Source organism: Lagenorhynchus albirostris, chromosome 12 (assembly GCF_949774975.1).
Source record: "Lagenorhynchus albirostris chromosome 12, mLagAlb1.1, whole genome shotgun sequence".
NCBI classification, from domain to species: domain Eukaryota; kingdom Metazoa; phylum Chordata; class Mammalia; order Artiodactyla; family Delphinidae; genus Lagenorhynchus; species Lagenorhynchus albirostris.
Window position 1 is genome coordinate 17,768,638 of NC_083106.1, and position 27,880 is coordinate 17,796,517.

Sequence of the window (27,880 nt, forward strand, 5' to 3'; positions counted from 1 at the left end):
AAGTAAATCTACCATCCTTCATGTGCTTTCTAGTTATCTCACCTGTTTTGTGTTCTTTCTTCCCTCCTTTTGGAAGGACTGTGATCTTCCTGCTATTCATCAAGTTATGTACTACTTTTCTAGGTTACAGAGGTCACCCTAGAAATGACAACAAGAATCCTTAACTTATTAATGCTAATAGATCTTTACAAGTCTCTCAAAAAATGCAGGGATCTCAGATCACCTCAAATCCATTTATCCTTTCTAATTTCCTTGATTTTATGCAATATGTTGGATCACATTGTTTATTTATATGTGTATACACATACCACAAGACTTTGCTTTACAGTTTATAAAGATTTCAGTAATTATAATTATGCATGTATTTATTACTTTCTTTCCAAAGCATTGTCTCCTATATTTCTGACATTCCATCAGGATTATTTTCCCTCTATCTGAAGTACATCCTTTAGCATTCCCTTTAGTGTGATAGTGAGGCTTATTTGTTCACTTGTCTAAAACTCTCTCGTTCTTGAAGAATATTTTCTTTTCAGTATATAGTTCTAGATTAAGTACTATCTTCTGATAATAGGATGATAGAAGATCATCCTATTACCTTGCCTGTTGAGAACTCAGTCCATAACTTGCTAAAAGGTACCTATCATTTTTCTCTAGCCACTTGAAAGTTTTTGTTTTTGATGCACATTATTTTCATGTGACCTAACTAGTTGTGGATTTTTAAAAAATATCTTTCTTGGAATTAATTGGCTTCTTATGTGTGAAGTGCTGTATTCTATCAATTCTGAAAAATTCCCAGCCGTATCTCTTTACATATTGATTCTTCTTCACATTCTTTCCTATCTCCTTCTTGAGAAGGTCTAACATATGTTAGCCCCTCTCACTGCAACTTCTATTTCCTTTATCTTCTCCTATGTATCTTACATCTTTTTGTTTCTCTGTGCTACATTCTGGACGTTTTATTTTGACCTACGTTTAAGTTACGTAATTCTTTCTTCAGTTGTGTCTAATTTGTGGTTAAATTCATCCACTAAGCTTTTAATCTTGGTTTCTGAATCTTTCATTTCTAGAATTTCATTTTAGTCTTTTACACATTTGTTGTATTGATTTTATAGTTTTCAGTTACCTGATAAAATGTTCAGGCATGGTATTGATACTTATCCTCTTGAACATAATATGAATAATTATTTTATAGTCTGTCTGATGACTCCAATATTTGAAGTACCTGTGATTCTGCTTTGGCTTTTTCTGTTTTATTGATCATGGTGTTGATTCCTAGTATTCCAGATTACCTGACTACATATTTGAAAAACTATTTCTAAAAATGATATGAGGACTCTGAATATGTTATCTTTCTTTACAGAACATTTTCATTGGAATCTGCCAGTTGCTGGGGACTTTAGCAGTTTGAAAAAATCTTAATTGAAGTTGAAAGTTTTCTGGGCCACTCAGATCATCTCAGGCTGAGCTGAAAGTCTGTGTGTCTGTATGTGCTGATTTACTTCCAGTTCACCTTTACTCTTAAGCTGTGGCCCTTTGGGGTCTTTGCAAAGAGAAAGAGTTATTTATCAGGGTTCCCATCTTAGCCAATTCTGGGAGCCTACCTTGCTAGTCCTAACACAGTTTAGAATCTCAGCTTGCTGCTTTAGATTAGCAAAGTACTCCAGGGTAAAAGTGGCCTCAGGTTGCCACACTCACCACCTTTCCCCACGGATACTGTCTCCACTATACTGTTAGCTCTTCGATGTTTTCGAGAAGTAAAAAATGTATATATGTTTGAATTTTGTATAACTTTGTCTATTAACCTCAGTAAGAATGTTATTCTAAAATATCCATCCCCCCGTGACTTGAAGAACAGTCTTCATTTTTTAAATGAATTAAAACTGACCAATCCTCATTACCCAGATGACTGAACAATCATTTGGGTAAGTTTTTAAAATGAACTTGCACTACACACTTACTTGCTGGTATTTAATCTTACAGTCTTTCTAGTCAACCAAACAGAAAAGGGAAATTCTAAAATATTCTAGCAAAAAATAAAGAATAAAAGAAAATAAAAATTCAAGGATAGCTAAGAGCTCCTATGTGAAAGAAAGGTCAGACATTCATTGATTCATTAGTTCATTCAAGGACCAATTTCTGATTTGTGCCAATTCTATGGAAGGTAGTAGATGAACCAGATTTTATTTTTTAAATAACCTTCTAAGTGCAATGAGACTAGTTCTGGAAGTTTTGTAAGATAAAATAAATGTTTAAGTAAAAACGCTTTCAAAGTTAAGGTCATCAACTAAAGTCAATTACAGAATTAAAATAATGTAGATCATATTTAATGAAAGTCAAAAAAATTTTTTAAATTATTCATTTAAAGCTGTGAATATTCCTTTTTAGTCACCTGAAGCCATTCCGATTTTGGTTTCCAGAGTAAACTATTCCCCTGACTTGAGTTAGAATATGGCAGAATATAATTTTATGTATTTTGCAAAAACTTGGGTCTATCAATTGTTGTGACAGAGAGGAAAAAGGTGAACATAATTTATACATGTAAGAAAAATTTATATGGCTTGGATGTTTCTGTTTTATAGACATATTATCCAAATTAAATAAATCAACTTACATAGTTCTTCTCTATCAAGAGATTGTGCACCACCTCCAAACAAGCCTTTAAAGAATCCCCTGTTTGGTGCTTCAGGTGTTTCTACAGGAGTGAAGAGTTCACCCAACATTTCCTTTAAAATCAAAACAAATTGTAATTGTTAAAGCTTCAGGGACACTAAACTACAATTCACAAAACCATCACTGTAAACTCTTTAACTCAAACTTACATTACCTGTTGAGGTTCACAAACAATGAGTACACTTCAAATGATCAGATCTGGAACATTCTGACTTGGTCAAACAGTAAGTTATTAAGACTAACTTGACTAAGAATAACTTGGTGCTTGCTACTTTGGCTAGATTACTTTTTTCACATTTTAAGCAAAGATGATATTCCTGCTTAAATTGTAAGGAGATTCCAATCTTAATGACAAAGTGTTCATATAACTCTTATCAGGAATTGGTAACTGGATTAATAACTAGGTCTTCTTAAATTAGAAAGAAGAAAATCTATTAGCAAGTTGAAAAGTCCAGTGTGATGATGATACACAGTCTTGGGATTATCCAAAATAGCTGAGTCAGAAAATTAGTAGTTTAGAAAGACATACATACTTCTTTTTTCATAAACAAATGCTGGGAAGAGAATTATGCCAACATAAACCTGGAATTTCAGAAATCTGGCAGGGAGATGGAAAGGCTTCTTTTTATATTGTCAGAGTTTTCTGAAATTTTTGTCAATATTTTTCAAAGCACAGAAATGGTAAAAGTAAGTCAGGAGACAAGAAAAATTGCTGACATCTTACTGACTTTGTAGATGAGACATAAAGAGGGAAGAGGAGTTTCTATAAAAAAAAAGGATGGTAGCAATATTATTTGCAAGGCAGTTTTGGGAAGCTTTAGAAGCAAAATAAAAGTATAGTGAGGCTTTGGGATTGCATTTCTGCCCATTAAAGAAAAGTAGCTATGATACAAAGGACAAGTACACCACTGGTTCCAGGTAGTTCTGTTGTATTCTGATATTACATTATTACAGTTGGAGCTAAAGTATGTATTTTTTAGAGTTTCTTCCTTAGGGCTGGGCTAAGAAAGTTAATAAAGGATGTCCAAAGATTTTACATTTAGGTATATCTGTACACATATATATATATTTTTGGCCGTACCGCGCAGCTTGTGGGATCTTAGTTCCCCAACCAGGGATTGAACCTGGGCCCACGGCAGTGAGAGAACGGAGTCTTAACCGTTGAACCATGAGGGAATTCCCAGTATTATCCATATTAATGCTGTCTCTCCAACCAGATTATAAATGAAAGGAGATATATATTAACACTATACAACACAGAGTTTAATTTATAATGTTGAAGTGGATTGAAGGCTTTACATTTTCATTCTCTTCCTCTGGATTTCTATAAAGTGGAGTAAAAGTAGAACGAAAAACTTCCTGAAGTCAATAAATTGAACTTGCTAAAACCCACCATAGAATATACTAATACCTATTATTTAATTCAAATTTATATTAGCCTATATAAAGAAGATGATTTTAGGCATATTTCCAATCTTTTTTATACTGTACTTCACAGATTCTAATTTAAACTGTATCTATTAAATTGATAAAACAAATGGCAAATAGCTACCATTTGAGTGTCTTTTATGCTAAATCAAGAGTAATATGACATATATATATATAGAGAGAGAGAGAGTCACAGCATAAAAATGTTTTTTGAAATTTACCTCACTTTAGAATTACGGTTTACAGCTCTTAATTTATTTGGTGTTTAATGAGCTTGCAATCTTACAAATGTAAAGTTAAGAAATTTAAAAATCCAAAGATTACAGTTATAAATCAAGAATCACTACAGTGTACTGGAATGAGTATAAACTTTGGAACCACGTGGACCTGGGTTTGACTCTCACCTCTGACTTTTACTTGCAGAGGAAGCTTAGGCAAATCAGTCTCCCAGGGAACTGGCTTCCTCAACTTTATAAAGAAGTGATAAAAATACTTACCTCTCGGGAATGTTACCAGGATTAAAGATAATGAAGATTATCTTTAATAAACTGAAGATAACATACAATTCCAAGATCAGACACTCAATGATGTATACACTAAATAGAAAAATCTCCTTTCACATAGGGATGAAACAAATTAGAAAATATGCAAGTCATTTATCATTAGATTAACATTGTGAATAGATATCTTTGAAGGAAGTGCCGCATAGCACAGGGAGATCAGCTCGGAGCTTTGTGACCGCCTGGAGGGGTGTGATAGGGAGGGTGGGAGGGAGGGAGATGCAAGAGGGAAGAGATATGGGAACATATGTATATGTATAACTGATTCACTTTGTTATAAAGCAGAAACTAACACACCATTGTAAAGCAATTATACTCCAATAAAGATGTAAAAAAAAAAATTAGGTATTTCTTAATGAGCCTGCACTGTCTGCAGTTAGTATTAGAATTTGGGGAGAAGTATTGATGTTAAAAACGTACATATTTCAAGAATATAAAATAGAATCTATAGGTATTTTTTCACTTGTATCTAAATAAGGATTTTAATTATGATAAATTTATGCTTTAGAACACTTAACTTTAATGACTAATACATGTTGGTGAAATCGAAATAGATTTGTACTATCTGAGATTTCTCTACATCTAGTAATGGGAAACTGTATCTCTGAAACGATGTCTGGAACTTTTAAACTACTCTAAAATATGAATATATAGAAACAAGTATACTTGTTTGATGTTAGTTGGATTTCATTTGTCATTTGTGTTTATAAGCTTAAGTGGTAAAATATAGGACTAATTTCATGAATGAGTCAATGTAAGTGCTTTGTTTGTCACTACTCTTTTTTCTTAAATTGAAGTACAGTTGATTTATAATATTAGTTTCAGATGTACAACAGAGTGATTAAATATTTGTATAGATTATACTCCATTTAAAGTTATTACAAAATATTGGCTATATTCTCTGTACTGTACAATATATCCTTAGAGCTTATTTATTTTATACGTAGTTGTTTGTACCTCTTAATCCCTTACCCCTATATTGTCCCTCCCTTCTTCCCTCTCCCCACCGGTAACCACTAGTTTGTTTTCTCTATCTGTGAGTCTGTTTCTGTTTTGTTATATTCATTCATTTGTTTTATTTTTTAGATTTCACACATAAGTGATAATGTACAGTATGTTTTTCTCTGTCTGACTTATTTCACTTAGCACAATACCCTCCAGGTCCATATGTGTTGTTGCAACTGGAAAAATTTCATTCTTTTTTATGTTTAAGTAGTACTCCATTGTATGTGTGTGTGTGTATGTATGTGTGTATGTATGTATGCATGTATCTATCTATCTATCTATCTATCTATCACATCTTCTTTATCCATTCACCTGCTGATGGGACACTTAGGTTGCTTCCATATCTTGGTTGCTGTCAGAATGGCTATCATCAAAAAGCCTATAAATAACGAATGATGGTAAGGGTGTGGAGGAGAGGAAACCATCGTGCACTCTTGGTGGGATGTGAATTGGTGCAGCCACTATGGAAAACAGTATGGAAGTTCTTCAAAAAACTAAAAACAGAACTACCGTATGATCCAAAATTCCACTTTCTTCAGTATATATCTGAAGAAAATGAAAACACCAATATTCACAGCAGTATTATTTGTAATAACTAAACTCTTTTTATTACATCAAATAATCACTGATTTTAATAACTTTGATTAAGAAAACTCTGTTATAAGAATATTGAGACTACATAAATATCTTCCAAGATAAGCACGGTAATAAATTTCAGTATTGCTGCATAATATATTCAAGAGAACCTAAACAGTTCAACTGTCATCGATTTTTTACAGTGAACACATGGAGTTTTGTTTATAAGTTACAATCTTGAGGTGCTTAGAACAGTTATTAACTTAATTGTTTAAACTGAATTAATCGGTATGTTCCACCTCTTTATGATTATGGTAAGTTTTATTTAAGTTTCACAGATAAATCAAGTCATCAATTTGAAAGACAACTTGTAAATTTTCCTTGTGTTTTCACTCAAGATATGGTTAGAATAATGCTGTAGAAAGAAATTTAAGTATTTCGATCCATAAACATATACTTTTGACTAACTGCACTTTAATGCTAATAAAAAGTCCTGAAATCCATTAATTTTTAAAAATAGTTTTATTGAGGTAATTGACATAATAAACTGCATATACTTAAAGTGTAAAAATTGCCAAGTTTTGACATACACATATGCCCGTAAAATCACGGCCACCATCAAGAAAGTGAATATCCATCACTTGCATTTCCTTGTGCCTCTCCGTAAGACCTTCTCTCAACCCCCTTCTCGACCTCCTATCTCTAAGTAACTGCCAATCTGGTTTCTCTCACCACAGATTAATTTGTATTTTCTTTAGTTTTATGTAAATAGAATCATACAATGTGTACACTTCTTTGCTTGGCTTATTTCACTCAGCATAACTGTTCTGAGATTCATCCATGATACTGAATGTTACCAACATTTCACTCTTTTTTATTGCTGAGTTGTATTCTACTGTATGGATATACTATAATTTGATCATGCATTCATCTGTTGATGGACACTTGGGTAACTTCCAGTTTCTGACTAGTACAAATAAAACAGCTATGAATATAAATTTACTTCTCTCTTGGGTTAAAAACTAGGAGTAGAATGACTATGTCTTTCGTTCATTGATGTTTGACTTTTTACAAAACTGCTAAGCTGTTTTCCGAAGTGGTTGTATTGTTTTTGTTTTTTCATTCCTATCAGAAGTGTATTAGAGTTCTAGATTCTCTACATCCTTCTCAAAACTTAGCATGGTATTCTTTTTAATTTTAGCCTTTCTAGTAAGTGTTTAACAATATCTCATTGTGGTTTTACTTTGCAGTTCTCTAATGACTAATGATGTCAAGCATCTCTTCATGGTGAAGCATTTGTCCAAATATTTTGCCCATGTTTTTACTGAGTTGTCTGTCTTCTTTCTATTGAGCTTTAAGAGTCCTTTACATATTCTAGATACAGATCCTTTATCAGACACATTGCCAAGATTTTCTTCCAGTCTATGGATTATCTTTTTATTTCTTAAGTGTCTTTTGAAGAGCAGAAGTTTTAAATTTTGTTGATGTTGAAATTATCAATTTGTTCTTTTATGGTGTCATAGCTAAGAAATCTTTGCCCAACTCAAGTTAACAAAGATCTTCTCTTAGGTTCCCTCTAGAAGTGTTACAGTATTAGGATTTACATGTAGGTCTATGATCCATTTTGATCCATCAATTTTTGTATATAGTGAGAGGCATGGATCAAATCTCATATTTTTTTTTTTGCATTTTAACATCCAATTTTCTGGCATAATTTGTTGAAAAGGCAATTCTTTCTCCATTGCATTGTCTTTGTCAAAATCAGTTGCCCATGTGGAGAAAAAGGAGCTCCTGTACACTAGGAATGCTGGTGGGAATGTAAATTGGTACAGCCATGGTGGAAAGCAGTATGGAGGTTTCTCAAAAAACTAAAAATAGACCTATCATATGACCCAGTAATTCCACTCCTGGTTACATATTACATATTACATATGTTTTTTATAAAAATAAAAAGCACTAATTTGAAAAGATACATGCACAGCAGCATTATTTACAACAGCCAAGATATGGAAGCAACCTCAGTGTCCATCAACAGATGAATGGATAAAGAAGATGCAACACACACACACACACACACACACACACACACACACACACACACAGGAATACTACTCAGCCATAAAAAAGAATGGAATTTTGCCATTTGCAGCAACATGGATGGACCTGGAAGGCATTATGCTAAGTGAAGTAAGTCAGGCAAAGACAAATACTGTATGATATCATTTATATGTGGAATCCAAAAAATACAACATACTAGTGAATATAACAAAAAAGCAGACTTACAGATATAGAGAGCAAACCAGTGGTTACCAGTGGGGAGATGGAAGGGGACAGGGGCAACATAGCGATAGGGGATTAAGAGGTACAAACTATAACGTATAAAATAAGCTAGAAGGATATACTGTACAACACACAGAATGTAGCTAATATTTTATAATAACTATAAGTGGAATATAACCTTTAAAAATTGTGAATCACTATATTGTACACTTATAACTTACATAATATTATACATCAACTATACTTCAAGAAACAAAAATAATCAGTTGTCCAGGTATGTGTGGGTTTACTTCTAGACTCTCTACTCTGTTCTATTGATTTATTTATCTAATTTGATGCCAATATCATGCTCTTTTGATCACTGTAGCTTTATAATAGTTCTTAAAATCAGGTAGTGTTAGCCCTTCAACTTTATTCTTTTTTGAGTTTTTCTGCTATTCTGCCTACTCCCATACATTTCCATGAATTTTCAAGTAAACTTGTCAATTCCTACAAAAAAAAAAAAATCCCACTTGGATTTTGTTTTGGATTGCCTTGAATCTATAGGTCAATTTTGGGAGAATCAATATCCTAATATTGAGTTTTGTGACCCAAGAACATATTTCAATTTATTCAGGTTATTAACAGTTTCTTTCAATATTTTGTGAATTTCAATGTAGAAGTCGTTCATATTTTTTTCAGATTTATCCCAAAGTATTTCATATTTTTCGTTCCTATTATAAGTGGTGTTTTAAAAATTTTCATTTCCAAATGTCCATTGCTAGTAAAGAAATAAATTTCTTCCCCATATTGATCTCATACCCTGCATCCTTGTCAAATTCTAGTAGTGTTTAGAAGTAGATTTCATTGGATTTCCTACATAGATGATCGTGTCACCTGTGAATAACAACAGGCTTATTTTTTCCCTTCCGATCGAGATGACTTTTCTTTCTTTTTCTTGCCTGAATGCACTGGCTAGAACCTTAAATACAACACTGAATAGAAGTGTTGAGAGCGAACATCCCTTTCTAGCTTCCGATTTTAAGGAAAAAAGAATTCAGTATCTCAACAGTGAGTATTACGTTAGGTGTAGATTTTCCCTAGATGCCCTTTAAGTTCCCACTTATTCCTTGTTTGACTATTTTTAAATCAGGAATGGATGTTAGATTTTGTCAACTGCTTCTTATTATTTTAGTTTACTAATATGGTGAATTCCATGGACCGATTTACAAATGTGAAGTCAACTCCATGTTCCCGGGATAAATCCTACTTGGTCATGATGAATTATCATGACCAGAATTATCCTTCTGATATACCACTGGATTCAACTTGCTAAAATTTCCTTTAGAATTTTAACATCTATATTTGTGAAGTATATTGGTCTATAAGCAATTTTCTTTACTTTAAAATCTTTGTCTGGTTTTGGTACCATATTCTATGAACCTACCATTAACAAGTTGGGAAGCATTTCCCCACTTTAATTTTTGGAAGAGTTTTGTATAGAACTGGTACTATTTCTTCCTGAAATGTTGATAGAATTCACCAGTGAAGACACATGGGCCCAGAATTTTCTTTGTCCAAGGTTTCTAACTTCAATTTCCCTATAGTACTCTTCGGGTTATTTATTTTTTCTTGAGTGAGCTTTGGTAATATATGTCTCACAAGGAATTTGCCCATTTCATCCAGGTTTTTAAATTTATTGGCCTAAAGTTGTTCATAATATTTCCTTATTATCCATTTTAACATTTGTAGAATCTACAGTAGTCACTTCTCTCATTCTTGATATTGGTAAGTCACTTCTCTCTTCATAATCAGTCTGGCTTGAGACCAATTTTACTGGTTTTATAGCTCAAGCTTTTGGTTTCATTGATGTTTTTCTATTGCTTCCCTGTTTTCTATTTCATTGATTTCCACTTGGCTATTTACTATTTTCTTTCTTCTGTTTACTTTGGGTTTAACTTGCTCTTCTTTTTCTGTTTCTTAAGGTAGAAGCTGAAGTCACTGGTTTGATGAGAACTTTTCTAATATACTGTTTTATAATATAGGTGTTTCAGTGCTATAAATTTTCCAAGTATAAATGCTCAATTGTTTTTTTCTATTGCTGTGCTTTCAAGTTACCTAATCTTTTCTTCTGTAATGTCTAATCTGTTGTTAATTCCATCCAGTATATTTTTCAACTCTAACACTGTGGATTTTCATCTCTAGAAGTTCAACTTTGGCCTCTATATCTTCTATATTCCTACTTAACTTTTTAAACACATGAAATACAGTTATAATTGCTTTAATGTCTTTCTGCGCTAATTTTAGTGTCTGTGTCAGTTATGACTTGGTTTCTATTGATTGATTAGTCTTCTCATTATGGGTCATGCTGCCCTATCTTTTTGCATGCTTGGTCATTTGACAGGATGCCAGACATTATGATTTTTATTTTGTTGGGTGTTGAATATTTTTAATTTACTGTGAGTCATCTTGAGCTTCATTCTGGGATACTAGGAAACATTCTGACCCTTTTGGGTCTTGCTTTCATGATTTGTTAGGCAACTCTGGAACAGTGCTCAGTTTAAGGCTAAGTATTCCTCCCGAATGAGCCAAGACCTTCCTGAGTACTTTACCCAATTTCCCATTGAAGTCTGCTGAAAAATGGTCATCTAAAGGCATCAGGTCCTAATCCCTGGAAACTATAAATGTTACCTTGTAAGGAAAAAAGGGTCTGTGTAGATGTAATGAAGTATTTTGCCACGGGCAAATTATCTTGAATCATCTGGATGAGTCCTAAATCCAATTACAAGTGTCTTTTTAAAAAGAGAGGCAGAGGGAGATTGGACACACACAAGAGGAGGTGGCAATGTGACCTCGGAGGCAGAGAGTGGAGTAATGCGGCCCCTAGCCAAGGGATGCTGGCAGCTACAAGAAGAGGGAAGAGGCAAAGAACAGATTCTTCTCTAGATTTTGGCTTAGTGAAACTTATTTCAGATCTCTAATTTTCAGAAGTGTAAGAGAATAAATTTATGTTGTTTTTGGACACCAAGTTTGTGGTGATTTGTTACAGCAGCCTTAGGAAACTAAAACACTCATAAATGAATTATAAGTTTTTCCCATCTGGCTGTTGGGAAAAGGCGTGTTTCCCTCTAATCCTCTATTCCTTTCAGATGGTTCTTTCTCTGGCCAGAGAGTTTATCCATACGTATATGCTGAACAGAACTCTACGGAGTACTCTTGCACCCTTTGTAGATCTCTAGTGTTCTCTCTCTGCAACGTTCTGGAAACTCTATCAAGGCATGAATGCTGGGGCACCTCTTTTGCTTCCTGTCTCTCAGGGATTACTTTCATTTCACTGCCTGATGTCTAGGATCTTGAAAACTATTATTTCATGTTTGTGTATGCTTTGTTGTTTCAGGCAGGAGGGTTAATCTGGTTCCTATTATTCCATCTTGGCTAAAAATTCCATTAATGTTTATAAATATCTTCCTAATTTTTTTTTGGTTAAAGTTAAATAAATGCACAATGTAACAGGGTTCTCTGGAAACCACAGAGTTCGTTAGTCAACAGGTTTTTAACAAGGCATTATTTTTAGGCACTGAAAATACAGAGGTAAATAAAATGCCAATATCGCCCAAAGAAAACATTCTATCACAAAGTCCTTGAACAGAGTTCATTTCTCACTTACCATATCATGAAGGCATATAGCAGATAGTTATCAACATAAATTGAGTGTACTATTAAGTGACCAGTTCATTTAAACATAAATAGGTAAAGTTGCTGTAGCTGCTATTGATTTTTACTAAAATAATAAAACACTGATCCAAGGATAGAATAAATTGATTCCAGAAAAGTGATGAAGTTTAGAATTTTGAGCAGTTGAATTAAGACCACATTTCAGACTGAAATGAATTAAGAATATATTCAATTGTCCATATTATTTCTTAATAGAGTAACATTTTACTAATGAAAGAAAACACTAAGGAAAATTTTACCTTTCCCATAAAAAGCATAATTTTAATTCAGAAATTTAGGAATCTTTAAAAAAACACATCCACCCAAATGTAAATGGGAATTTAATATATCAGATATGTAATTTTGTTTCACTCTCAAGATTTATAATGATATCATTTAAGAGTATGTTTCTAGTATAGTCTACCTTACTGAAATAACACAAACATCTGACACTGAACATATATTCAGTACTAAGCACTGTGCTAATAATAAGCACTTTACGTGTATTATCTCCTTTAATTTACATCAGGCCCTATGACATTAGATGTTACTTCTATCCTCATTTTAAAGATAATGAAGCTCAGACACAGAAACCTGTCTAACGTCACATAATTGTGTAACTAGCATGGCTAGGACTTAAATTCAGTCTTCTTGACTCTAAAGCTCATGTTCTAAAAATAAGCCACAAATTCAATTTTATAAACCAGGAAAATACGGCTGATAAATTGCAAAAGCTTTCATTATGAAGTTCCCTTAAATAACGGTTTCCTCTAAATATCAAATATCGATTAACATTTTAGCTACAACATTTTAAGAGCACTTTTATTTTAAAAGTTGACGCTAAACCGATAATTTCTAATATATATGCAAGCAAATAAAGCACTCGATATTTAAAAAAGATATAGTTTTGTATTTAAAGAATTTGTAATCTCTCACAAATAGATGAACAAAAATATTCAGAGGAAACCTATCAAATCTTATTTTTTCTTATAATGCATATACATCCTCATGACTACAGAGTATGAGAAGGAATGACACATTTACTCTAAAAGAGATACAATTATCTTCACATTAATGTAGGTCTTTAAAAAGGATTTTTTTTGTTTCTGTATAATAGATACTTATTCTATGTGGAGAGTGGGTATAAAATGTATGTAGTATTTTGTATTTCTTTGACATCACTGGAGAGAAAAAATATGGATCAAGGAGATGGAGTCCCTCTTATAACAAGAGTTTGATGAAGACACTTTACCACCAATCTCAAAACATGTGCTCTCAAACTCTCAAGAAAGGCTTTGAGTTTTCTCATGTAGGCCTATTTGTTCACTGCTGTGAGTATAAGGGATGGACAATATAAGGGACCTTAGAAAATATTTCACCTCTGAAGAAATTATAGTAATATTATTGTTATTTACCTGAAGATTTTCACAGGTCTCTTGACTGTAAGTGAGTCTCTGGATTTCTGTAGGTGAAACAAGATATAATGCTTGTCCATTGTTGGTGAAGCAGAACGTTCTGGCTATCCGCATATTGGTAAGGGGCAAGTAATACACATCCAATAGAGGTCTTAAACTTGGCAAACTTGAGAAAAAAATTAAAAACTTGTTAATAAACAGGTAGGTTTTAGTCTTGAACAAATACTAGAGGAGGTAAAAATAGCAGGGAACTTATAAACCTTATGATTTAGTGCACCTGAGTGGGAGATAAAACTGATTTGTTTTCCTCACATACTTGTTCACTATGAACTGAATGAAAATAAATTCTCAGTGTATAAGACTGTAAACAAATAAAAGCCTTTCTTTCAAACTGAATATAATTCTGCAACATTATGTGTTGAGGGAGGAAATGTTATATCTGTGTTTAAAAAAAGAAAAAATCTAACTCTTACCTAAAAGTCATAATGTGTCCATTGGCACAGAAGCAGGCAAGGCAGATACTGTTACTCAATGATACAATATCTCCACGAAGAACAAATGAGGTCTCTGTAATGTTTTGCTTATAAGCACAGTTCTGAGTTGGCAGTGAGATTACTTTTGCTTGCTTTTCAGAACATATCACTGCATACTGGTTTTCACTAATTTCCTGAGAAGAGGAGGGAGATACAGAGACAGGTCTTCGTTTTTTCAATTTCTCCTTTTCATCCTTCTCTTCAGGAACATTGTGTTCTTTCCAGGATTCATATGCGGGTGGCATTAAGCAGCCTGTGGAATCCAGGAATGCCATTCTCAGGACTGCCCCTTTTAACCTCAATATAGTACCTAAAATTGTAATTTTAGTAAATAAAAAATATTTTAATCCCACAGTAAATATGTTTATTCCAACTCTGACACATACTAGACACTCAAAAATATGTAGAATGTATACTGAACCGAAATTGTACACTGGCTCACTGATAGGATTCAAACTTCAAGCATGATATTTGAATCTGGAAAAAGATATCAGTAAGTGCTACCAAATAAATAAGTGCTACTATAATTGCTACCAAACAGATAAACGCTAGGATGTGTGGAACTAGGCCTCATACCTGGCAAGTGTACTACCATTGAGTATGAGAGTAAGCAGATGGCATCTAGAGCTGCACGGTCCAATATGGCAGCCACTAGCCACTCGAAGTGTGGCTGGTCCAAATTGTGGCATGTTGTAAGAGTGAAATACATGCTGGATTTGAAGGCTTAGTACAAAGAAAAAATTATAAGAAAATACCACAATAATATAAAAATACTGATTACATGCTAAAATGATAGTATTTTGGATAGACTGGGCTAAATGAAATATGTTACTAAAATTAATTTCACTTTTTAAATTTTTTTACTTTTTTAAAAACAGCTACTAGAAAATTTAGAATACTTTATGTGGCTCACACTGCATTTTTAATGGACAGAACTGATCTACAGGGTCAATGAGAAAAAAAAGTTTCCACATATTTCTAAACATTACTTCAAAAAAACTATTTACCAGTAAAGGTCAAATACACTCCAGACATTGCTTTGGTCAACTTACAGTCTTAAATTAGTAGTTATATTTCTTGATTTACTTTAATTAATGGGAATCCCTTTCGTCCATATCCTTGAATAGGTAAATATGATATATGCTCATTTCTAAGTAAGCTAAATGATACTATTAAGGATTTGGAAAGCAATAGAAGGGAGGGTATAGAACCGATTTAGCATTTCAGTTTTTATTTTAGAGGATTTTTTTCATATTTTATTACTTTATACTTATATTTTATAGTTTGCAAAAAATTATCCATATATTGTATTCTTTTGTTTCTAAGAGGAAGAGATCCCAGTGTTCTGTCAAAATTTTTCTTAGAAGACAAAATTTTCCTTTCCTCTTCACATTTATATATTTTGTCTATTGCAGGGTAGCCAGATAAAATAAAGGATGCCCAGTTAAATCTGAATTTCAGATATACAATCAATACTTTTTTTAGTATAAGTGTGTCCCAAATTCTGCATTATTTTTCCAAAGAGAAAGATGGGACATATTTATATTAAAAAATATGCTATCTAAAGTCCAAATTTAACTGGGCATCCTGCAATTCATTTGCTACATCTGGCGTTAGTCTATTGTCCAGGTTTGGAAAGTAGACAATTTAATTATTTTAAATGGTTTGCTAATTTGGGAATGGTTTATAGTCCATATGAACATATATGAGATATAGTAATTCCAGTAAGTAGATTTTCTAAAAATGTACCAATATTTAAATATATGCTTGTCCTACAGTTGGCAGGATTATAGTTATGTTTTCCAGCAGGGTAGTGGTAATTGTTGAGTTCTCCTCTTGAAGGCAAAAAAAAAAAAAAAACCACAACAAAAAACAGTTGGGGACAAAATAGACCATTTCAGGCTCTTAGGCATGGAAACCCACCTGCTTGGAAAACACCTCTCTTTTCCTCATAGTTCCAATAGAGATAATATAATATAAATGTCATTGTTATATTTTAAAATAGGCATCCTATTAGAAACAAACCTCAAAGATTCCAACGTTGAAAAGAAACCCAAAGGTTCTTTCTTACACATGAAAATTATTTCATATCAAAGTAGATTTACAGCTAATTTGACTTTATTGCCAGTTGGAAAAATCTTAAGTATTTTTTAATATAGTTAATAGTAGATTATTTATATTTAATCCCTCTCTCTTTTTTATTTATTGGAAACATTTTCTTATCACAAACTGTCTGTTGTAGAAAATTTAGAAACTACATATCAGTAAAAAGAATAAAAATTACCCCCAATCCCACTATTCAGTGATAATTACTATCAACATTTTGATTTTCATCTTTCTAGTTTTTTTTTCCAATACATATACTTGTTTACTAATAAGAAATGAGATTGGTTAAGAAATTCATCATTATGTAACTTTTTCTAACAACTAGGTATGTAGTATATAGTAAATTACTGAGCTGAATGAATAAATCAAACTGTTCCTTTAATGTAAAGGTAGTTCAGAAATGGTAGAACTAGAAATCATAATTACATTTTAATTCTAAATTCTAAGTATTGTTAAAATGTACTATATAAACAAGAAATACACTAGTAAGCAAAACCATGTTTTTGTTTTTTTTCTATCTAGATCAGCATAGATTAGTAATGGAAACCAGAATTCTCAATTATTTCAAGACCTATCAGATTCCACATACATGTGATAAAATTCAATCTCATTTTCAATATAGGAAGACTGTAGATTTTTTCTTCTTAATTTTTTTTATTAAATCACCTTTTCTAATTCTTCAAATAAGAAAATTAATGTATTTTAAGAGTTCACACATAGAGATTAAAAATAGCCAAGTGTATAATGTTTAAAAATACACTTTTTTGTTTTTTCTCTAAATATGTACCATCCTTTTGCTTATAGAACATACTATTCTGAGGTATCCTAGAATGCAGTAGAACAAGTGTTTTTTTTTGTTTGTTTGTTTTTCTCATTTTCTTTTGTAGTAATCATTTTAGACATGATTCTAGGATTAAAAAAATATAAAACCTGAATGGCTGTATAAGTAAATGATATTCTGGAATCTTATTCCATGTATTCCTTCAATTAAAAACATAAGACTATAACTATCCCCATTTAGACTTAGATTGATTCAAAAATGAAAAGCAAAGGCTTCTATTAAATTATACTAAAGCAAACCTTCAAAAGAAGTATAGCACCAGAGCATACATACCACTTGGAGACACAATTACTGGCTGAAGAAGTCTTTGCTCTCCTCCTGGGGGAAGGTTCAGTGCAATGACAAGCACTGTTCCCAATGTAGTACCAACCCACAAGCATGGGGAGGGGGCTGAATCTGCCTTTCGAGTAAAAGTTTCACAGAAATGAAGAGCAGAGATTGCTTCTCGGGATTCTTTATCAATGCTGGTTACACTTGAACTCCGTGATCGGCTGAAGGAATTATCTTTTATATCTGAAACAATTTAAAACGTTGTGAGATTGCTCAAGTTATAAAATATCATGTTTTTTGCTTGGTATAAGTTTTGCCAAATAGTTAATCTGCAAAAAGATAAAATCTACAGCATATTTAATTTTAAGTTTCTTTTAATTGAAAAGAAAAACAATTTACTTTTATGCTAACAATTTTTTCCTTTGCTTGTGTTTGAAACACAGAGGGACAAATCCACACTTCTCAGAACTGAGCTGAGGTCATCCCAGTGAGCTCAGTGAGTTTTTGGATGTAATGATCTCTGTGGTTCTGGTGCAGCTCTCTGTTAGTATCCTGGCTGCTTTTCCAATCTTAGCCCTTACTACCCTTTCTCATGGTGCTGTTTCTTCCTTTGGTAATATAATTCATGAGTAGATAGAATCAGGAAAGTGGGTATTTTCAATTTTCTACATTAAAAAAAATGCTTTTATAAGTACTCTGATGTTACCTTCAAATTTATTGTATGATGGACTTTTTTCCTTCAAATCTGTCCATATGAAAGCCTTAATCCATAAAAATTTAGCTTTATTTTTTTTTAAATGCGATTTTAACTGTAACTAACGTTCATCTAAGGCGTTTTTCATTAAACTGTACAACTGGTATCTGGCTCATACTTAACTTGATGCCAGGTATATTCCCTTTACCCCGGCTCTGTCTGTAATGACAGGGATACTTGTAAATTATACTAATAAACCCTCTCTTGTCTTCAGCTACCTTCTCTGTGGCCAATCTCAAGTCTGTTTCAAGCCCTGGTCTCTTTTCTCTTGGAATGCATTTCCAAACGCATATAAAAAATTTTTTCCTATTATGTCTCACTAGGCAAAATCAAAATACATCATTTCTCCAAGGCTCTAAATTCTTCTAATGGCACTATTTATATTAATGACACCTCTGTCTCCTAGGAAAACAATACTTGAAATAAGTCCCAATTTCGGTTCTTCCCTTTCACTTTACTTACATGTCTCTGATGGGATGCCAAGTCCTACGCTATTCTAATGTTTCTGTTTCCTTCTTTCCACTACTAATCAACTTCCATCACCCTATGTTCAGGCCTCTATCACCATTCATCTAGACTACAATTCCCAAGAGATCTCCCCACCTTCACTCTGTCACTGTTCTATCAAAACTCAACTAAAATTTACAAGGTACAGTTTTAATTCTATCACCTCTATCTTAAAAATCCGCAACAGTTCCTCTTATACTCTTACTAGGTTTTTAAGACTCCACAAAATATCTCAACCTACCCTCCCGGCCCTATCTGCCAGAGTGCTGCCCTGCTTCAGTTCACTGTGGGAAATAAACCGAGCCATTCAATGTTCTCCAAACATACCTGGAGCTTACCTACTTTTTTGCTTGTGATTTTCTTTCTGATTCGTGCCCTTGCCTTTTCTCTACCTATCTAGATGGTGTTTATTCTCCATCTCAAGTACTGTCATCCTCATGAAGTTTATCCTGATTCCTAAAACCATACACAGTTTTTCTCTTTTGAATCTTGATAGCTTTTTATCTCCCCCCTGGCATGAATAGTACATTTGTTCTGTAGTTACTGACTTGTCTTAGGCCTTGTTCTAATGTGACTGTAAATTTCTTGAGAACAAGGGCTCTCTCCTTTTGATGCCCTGCAGAATTTGGCATAGTGCCTTGCATATGAAGGTATTCAACATATACTTGCTGAAGACAGACCTACAGTTCGAAGTATCTGAAGCAATGTGTTTCTGCTACACCACTGGGATATATTAAAATTTCTAGTAGTTTCTGCTATTCACATCTAATAAATCATTCCTCAAATCACAAGTTTCCAATGCTATTGTGAAAGAAATGACTTCATAATGTTGTGAAAAATGAAAAACACGTTCAAGTCTTCTAAGTTGTATTTTACTGAATAAAAAAGGCATAATTGAATCCTACTTATACCCCCCAAAAGCTTCTTGTAATCAAATTTAGATTCATAGGTTAAAAAAAATTCTCCCAAACAATAATTATATACAACATAATTTTGATTACAGTTAGCCTCTGAAAACAATAAAGCCACTAGTTATGACAACAGCATGGGTTATTTCTAACTATAGTTTCTAAAAATGCTTTTCTTTTGCCTGAGATTGTGCTTCCTGTTACAGATTATGACACAGTAGAAAAGAACTACTTAATGTAAATAAAACAACTTTCTATAAGCAACAGCTCATTACTGGATGAGCTTGTAATATGATATTGATTCCAAATGTTAACTCTTTATGTTCCCAAAGTTATTTTAGTAAAAAAACAGAAATTTAAAATTTATTTTCCAATGATAAAAATATTTGTTACTTTGATAAGACATACACATAACAAGATGAACAGACTTATTCACCTATATTATCAGTTGTGACCTAGTGATAAAAATGAAAATCAGTGATACAAGAAAATTTAATATTATAAATTTCAATATAAATTAAGCTGTATGAAAACCTTTACTGTTATCTATTAAAATTACAATAGGTGATTCACAACAATCTATACTTCAAATGTTAATTCACAGGCCAAGTAAACATTATTTTAATTTAATAGACTAATTTAACTATATAAAATTCATAAACTACAACTGTGTTTTTATTATATGACTTCTCTATAAAAATTAGATTGCCAGAGAAACTCCTATGGCTAGATCCATATGGGAAAATGAACTGAATCAGAATCAACTCTGAACTTAGAGAATTAGGTTGCTTATTTTATCTGTGTAGAACTGTTTGAAAACAAGTTAGAATCTTCAGCAGTTCACGAATTGTAACTACCACTGACTGCTCTCAAGTTAGATGTTGTGGGTCTTTGTGGCTTAAATATAAGAAATTGGGCAAGCTTAACAAATGGAATAGAAATTTTCATTTTCATTCTACTAATAAGAGCAGAAATGAAATAGCTACCACTAAGTAGGGTCTACCATGTGCTTCATACTATCATAAACTTTACATTTACCATTTTATTGAATCTATATAATAACCCTGAAAAGTATTATCACCATAATTTAACAAATAATGAAGTAGAGGCTCAGACAGGTTAAATGACTGAGAAAGCTAGTTAATGGAAGAGTTTGGATTTGTGCCCATGTTCAAGTCTAAAACATCTGTTAGGCAACTCCAGATAAACATGGGATTAGTCATATCACCAATATCATACGAGTGGAGTGTTTTAATTATTATTGAGCATTAAAGTTCAGTGTTTAGATTAAAAAAAAACAAAACTGGAACATGTGGTCTTTCTGGCCGATCTAAACTCAGAAAAAAATTGTCATTAATGCCTCCATCCAGCTCTAGTGATACAACCATGTCATAAAATCATTGCTTTCCTGTTATTCTCTGGATGCCTAGAACATTCCACCTGTGTATATCACACTCTCCTGTCACATAGAGCCTTATGCAACAAAATTTTATATCCCCCAATCAAAACATAGTGCCAAGAGGTAAATTTGGTCAGGGTAAAAATTAGGACAAAATACTTACTCACATAAAGATACATAACAGTTTGATATTTTGCCTCCTGTTCTTGACACTTGAAAAGTGACATCAGCAGTCTAACAATATCGCCCATGATTCCTGAGTTGTGGGCCATGGAATCTAGGGTGAAGCTATGGTGAAAGTACAATGTTGCATAATTCCCCTATAAACAAAAGTGAATTCTATTCACAGAAGCTTCCATAGCTGCAGGAAAAGTCCAACAGCTCAGCTACTTTAGCAACATTTGGCAGTTTGAGCCTATGGATAATAGTTGTTTTTCCCCGTTGACTCTCTGGACAATGTAAAAGATTTACCAGCTAAGAATCTCTATCAAAAAATAGTTCAGTAGCACAATGACTTAAGGGAAAATTATTGAGGCAACATGGGTATTGTTTCAACATATATATTAATCAAAGTTATAATTAGCTTAGGGCATTGAGATACAGGGGCACACAAGTAAAAGATAAACTGAATAAAGATGATCTATAAAAGCACAGAGCACACACTTTGATTAAATTACTTAAATAATTCATAAGTGTGAATATTCTTTTAAAAAGTAATTGACATCCTATTTTTACTAATTTAAAAAGTACTTCTACATGTGTTTTCTCAACAGATTTTTAGGTAATAAAAGACACAAAACCATTTTAAGTAGTAGTATTCAGTGTTACTAAAATCATGGGCATCTTTGAGAGTCTGATGAAAACTCTGGATCCTCTTGTTGGGGAAAAAAATGCTTAACGGTAGCCTCAGATACATGTGGGTTCAAATGGCATCTTTCATTTTTATAGTGAAGGGAACTATGCTCTTCTCAAAACATACGTTAACCAACATTCTAGAATTTATTTCTGGTTCCCTTAACAGCAGGGGTATTACAGGGTTCTACTAAACTGTTCTCCCTATGTTCAGGAATGGAACCTTTCACTGATGACAGTGGAAGATATTATGCCTACTCACTCATAATAACATGCTATCAGTATAACTGAGATAAGACTATGATTTGGAAATGCTAAAATCAGTAAGGTGAAATGGACCAATACCTAAGTCTGTATTATGCATAAGAAGATAGTCAAGGAATCTAGAGAATTAACAGTGAGAAGATGAGGTGGGTGAGCAAATAAAAAGGAGAAAATCTAGTTGTTTCTAAGACAAACATGCGTGAAATCATCCGTATGCAGTCATACTTCTTATCCACTTAAAGGCAATAGAAATTCTAAAATTAAAATGGAAATCCTGCTTTATATTTACTACATGGAATCTTATTTTTGTCTTTATCGAAATGTCATTTGTCCCTATCCTGGGATATCAGGGAGCTGTTTTGGAGCTGGATATAAAGCAGAAGGAATGTGTGAATATATTCACTCTGCTTTCCTAATAGATAGGCTGCATAGAGAGTGCTACAGAAAAAGATATATTTTCCACCTTATTATTGTCAAAAAGTAATAATGATTCTTGGTATGAGATTCACTGTAATATAGAAAACTAGTCATTTATTTTGAAAATATTAAATTCTCATAAAATAAGTTTATAAATAATAAAGTTCAAAATAAGTTTTCAGACGGTTAATAGAAATTAATCCAAAATCACACATATTTTAATCTTACACTAAATTTTGTTTAGATAAAAGTATGAGAGGGCTGAGGAAATATATTATTTTGATTTGCTTAAAGTTATATTATAATTATCCTTTACAATCTACAGAGAGCATCCTGAAGGCTATTAATCCTTAAACAGTCATTTTAAACTTGATTTTCAATGAAAATCTAGTCTATGGTCATTTTAAATCTCCTGATTTCCTTGTCTTCCCATTAAAGAGAGTTTAACTACTATGTATTTTCATTTATTTATTTTACTTACCTAAGTCAGGCTTTAGGTCAGTAGGCAAGCTTAACTTCCTTGACATTTTTGCTGAAAAATAAAATGCATTTTTAAAGTTCTGAAGAATATCTGATTCATGCTTATTCATACCAACTGGTCTTCAAGATAGGGGTGAATATTTTTCTTACTAAGTCTAGATGCTAAGATAATTAAGATATGATTAATAATGTTATGGGTGGAAAGTAAATCTTATTTTCAACTTTTTAAAAAGTTTGTACTTACTTGATTGTAACACCTTTGAGTGCTTGAAGCTCTCACTTCAAGAAAGCCTTTTAAATTCTAACTGTTAATTATTTCTTAGGCTCACAGGAAAGGGTTAGGCTTTTCTAAGGAAGCAAAATCATTTCTCAGAAAGAAGGTGTTGCAGATAAGGACAATAGAGGCATAGGACTGAATTTGGGTATGTGATACAATAAAATCTTTCCAGCTCCTCGTCCTCACAGCTATTAGGCTCATTCTTTTTTAACTTAATCTCTTGAATATAGGACATCCTATATCTACAATCAAATTGAAGTATTTGATTACTTCACAAAAATATTTGGCTCATCCATTTCTTCATATATGTCAACTCAATTTACATTTTAGTAAAAAACAAAAAACAAAGTCATGCTCAGTCTAAAATTAGAGTATTTACAAAAATATAAACTACAGATACTTCTATTTTGGATTAGAATAATACAAAAGCCTAGGTAAAAAACTACTGAAATTCACTTTCCATCCTGAAAATCAGTTATTGCCTAAATCTAGGAAGTGATTTAAAGTTAGGAGGTGTTTAACTATATCTATTATGTTAGTGGCAGTGCATGCGTAACAGAATAGTGCTTCCTATGTGAAATTTTGAAAAAGCATTTGTTAATACATGAATGTGTATATTGGGTTAAATTTTGGACTGTTAGGAGATATTTAAAGAACAGACCCTGCTAGTCCATAAGGGCGCCATGTAAGCAAAGAGAAATCCAGTCATAGTACATAACTTCCACATCTAAAAAAATGACAAATCCAGTGTTAGGAAAGAGGCATTAGGCAAACTGGGAAGGGATAGGGGGAAATCAAGTATTTATTTCTAAGCGTCATTAATCTAATTAGCATCCTTTAAAAAATAACAACAATGGGTCAAATATATGAATCAGTCTTATCCCATTTTCACACAGACTTAATCAATCTCAGTTAAAAGACAAAAAGTAATAGAAAACTAAAATAGCCAAATCTATGGTTGGTTGATCTCATATAAATGGCTGCTCTTGTATTTAATATCCAATTCTCTTAAACCTAGAAGATACTATACCCCTCTCAAAATGTTTTTTAAAATGCAATATTAAACTTTTGAAAGAATTCAGAGGTTTTCACCAAATATCAAAGGTACAATGTACGTAGACTGATACATAATATCTATACAATATCTGAAGGAGAAAAATCAGTCAGGTACAGTCTAAAGATACTCTTTCAGAATCAGATGATGTGGATGCCTCTCTAGACCCCGCTACTCTGATTTGATTAAGTTATTCTGAAACTTAATCAAGTGCTTATAAATCTTGAATGTGCACACCAGTCACCTGGGTATCTTGTGAAATCAGATTCTTGCACTTCTAACAGGCTCCCAGGAGATGCTGATGCTGCTGCTATGTGGACCACAGACAGCATCAACGTCCCTAGACTAAAAGCAACTTCAGGATAGGGAACAAGACTAATTCATCAAACCCAGTACGTAGATACAGTAAGTCCACAGCGAACATTTCTTGAAGAAGCTTCAACATCTAGTTTGTAAAATGTGGAAGTGTAAAGTACGGTGGTTAGGACTGGATTTGGAATCAGACCAAATATGAGTTTATATCTAATTCAACCAACTACTAGGTGTGTGACCTTAGGCCAATCACTTTGCCTCTCTAAACCTTAAATTTCCTCATCTGTAAAATGGGAATAGATATTAATGACAATTTCATAGTTGTGAAGATTATATAAGATGACATAAGCAAAACATTAGGCATAATACCTTACACACAGTGTGGATTTAATAAACATTATTTATGAATAATAAACAAATAAAATGACTTTTTCATAAACTGTAAAATGTTACACAGATGAGCTATTAATATACTTTTGTAAACAATCCAATATTTCTTTATTCCAATTCTATGGTAATATTCCAATTAACTAAAACAAGAAAATGGAAAAAAACTTTTAGGATATAAATATAGAATGGCATGCACAACTATAAGCTCAACCTCTTTTCAAGTTCATTTCAAAAACTAAGTTCTATATCTAAACATAAGAAGTGAAATAAACCTGAGTAATTCATAAGATATTTTTATGGGGAAGCGGTGGAGGGGTGAAAAGATTTAATTCCTTGGCATTTCCTGTGTAATTTATATTTATGCCTTCAGGTTCCATAGCCCTTTCTTCTGTAGTCTCCATCTAGTGATACTAAACCCATCTGATGAACTGATCATATAGTTTCAGATACTGAACTCTTCAGTACTAGTATTTCACTTTGTTATAAAGTTTTAATTTTCTCTGCTGATATTCTCCATCTGTTCACTCACTATGACCATGTTCCCATTTCAGTACCTGAACATATAATATTATAGCAGTTGCTTTAAAACTCTTGGCTGCTAATTTCAACATCTAGGTCATCTTATAGTCTATTTCTACTGATTTTTTAAATTCTTAATTATGGGTCATATTTTCTCATGATTTTGAATTTTTATTTCACTTGTCTAGGAACTTTTGATTGAATGTGGACATATGTTTTGACTGAATAGTAGATAATATGTTGAAGGGAGCCTGGATTATACCATCAACCTTAACTGGTGTTGAGTTTTGTTCTGCCATGCAGTTAAATTACTGGTGGATAACAAGCTTGGTTTTATTCTTTGTTAGGGTGGGTCTATTTCAGTTAGAACTTTGTTCTAGGGTATGGCTCTTATGCTAAGAACTGATCCTTACTCTTCAAGAGTGGCCTTGCTGGGATATAAACAGAATGAATGAGGTGCTCAGCAAGGTCTCACTACTTCTACTCCCAGCATCGCATGAATCACTGGCCAGCTCTCAGCCTCACAGCAGGTGGTTGTTAAGTAGGCCTACTGAAGTCTTGACCAGCTCGTATGTGGCCCAGCCCTAAGGCAAGGACCTGCATTGAATCTCCACAGGGATTCTAGGAATCCCCCTTGAAGCAGTTCCTTCTTCTCTAGTGCCCTCCCTCACAAATTCCAGTCACTTTAGAAGCCCAGAACTCCAACTTCCTCCTCCTTAGCTTAATGAGACTGCAACTCCACTTGGGTTCTAATCACTCTGCACTGCAACAGGAAAAGTATTCTCTGGCAGAGAACTGTGTTTCACCTCATGTTTTTTCTTTCTCTTGAGGATGACAGTCCTGGACTGCTCAATGCCTGGCAATAAGAGCCTCATGTATTTTGGCTAGTTTTACTGTTGTCTTCTGTGAGAGGCTAAGTTCCAAACCCAAGGTCTAAAGTTGAAATTTAGGCTAAATGTTTCTTTCAGTTTTTGTGACTACTTCAGAGGAATATCCTTGTTTTCAGGTCTGTTTAATCAACCTCCTTGGTGGCAGGTCCAGGAGAGGCAGATCCACTTCTGGAGAACCTCTAGTTAGTCCTCCTGGCTTATAAACTGTACTCTGGTTGTAATTTTGTGAGGAAGCAGTTGCAGACTTTATCCAGTATTTTCTGAAGCTCATATTTTTACTTCTCAGGAGTCCCAGAAGCACTTGCAACACAATTACCTTGTCACCTGATTTCATCACACTGAAAAAGAAACTTCTGCTCATGCTTTGAAGTTACTCAGCTTCCACTGAGGTTTTCAAACTGAAAACATATGATCTGAATGAGTTCTTGGAAGGCAAATTGCCTGTTTTTCTCTTCTTTATCTGTGTATTCTGCAACTCTTGCCCTGGTACCCAGTATCTTCCTTGCTTTGAAATCCTCTGTCACTAGAAACTATAAAATAGCTCTCTTTCTCTATGCCTTTGTCCACAGCAGAAACAATGGGAATGACAGTAAAGAAGTTTCTTCAGTCTGAAGAAAACTGGAGTCAAAGATGGATCTCAGCAGGCTGTTAACCTGAGTGTTTGCTCTCTCTTCTTATAAACCAGAATGAGAATATCAAGCTGGCTCGCTGAATAAGCAGTAAAGAGCTGCGTTTGATTGTAAAGAATAATGAAGTTACACTTAATCACAACAATCATGTCTGCAATGGTAGTTTCAACACCAAGGAAAGACGCATGATGTTCAAGAGAAGTAAATCTTAAGGCAAGGGGACTGCATGGGCCATTATACCATACATGACAGTTCCCTCACGGTTGATGCTTTTTAGTTCTTCGCAAAGAAAAGTTTCTCAATTATAGAGATTCTTACCACTTCTCTGAAATTAAACAGATGCTTTGAAATTTTCCTTTAGCTTTTCTACCCACTGTGTTCCACATCTTATTCTTCTAAGGAAGGTTTTTTAAAAGAAAACAGAACTATGACTTTTATATTAATGTACCAACAATAAAAGGTGAAATGACTTCTTATTATGACAGTATGAAGAAGATGCCAAAAAAGCAAACGGATCTTTGTTTACATCGAGAGCAGTTCAATAGTTAGAATAAAGTGACAATATCACTTTTCTCACCTGCAGAGATACAATGCAACTCTTTTCATGGATAATGTCGAAATGTATGCATATTAAATAAAAGCAATCAGAATAATTAAAAAAAAAAGACTAAAAATCAGCTTGTAGGATAGAGCAAGCAATCCAAGGGGGGGAAAGTGGGCCCAAGAAGTAGAAACTCTCCTATCACACACTATTTTAATAGTCATTTGAACTAATAATGTCAGTTTCTACCTCCCATCCTAGAATATAAATTCTATGAATTTGGGAACAGAATTTATTTTGCAAATTACTG

General features: G+C 33.2%; 1 protein-coding gene across 12 annotated transcripts in view; it reads right to left on the reverse strand.

The window, feature by feature from the left end:
* STXBP5 (syntaxin binding protein 5) overlaps positions 1-27,880 on the reverse strand; it is a 165,362-nt gene that overhangs the window by 9,920 nt on the left and 127,562 nt on the right. For 10 of the 12 annotated variants that reach the window (XM_060167219.1, XM_060167220.1, XM_060167218.1 and 7 more), the window contains 5 exons: positions 22,960-23,010; positions 17,381-17,620; positions 14,101-14,470; positions 13,628-13,793; positions 2,612-2,723 (listed from right to left, as the gene is read on the reverse strand). In XM_060167219.1, coding sequence (XP_060023202.1) covers positions 2,612-2,723; positions 13,628-13,793; positions 14,101-14,470; positions 17,381-17,620; positions 22,960-23,010 — 939 coding nt within the window. Of the gene's footprint in view, positions 1-42; positions 139-2,611; positions 2,724-13,627; positions 13,794-14,100; positions 14,471-17,380; positions 17,621-22,959; positions 23,011-27,880 lie in introns of all 12 variants that reach the window. The other 2 variants (XR_009543732.1, XR_009543733.1) reach the window with 2 other exon arrangements.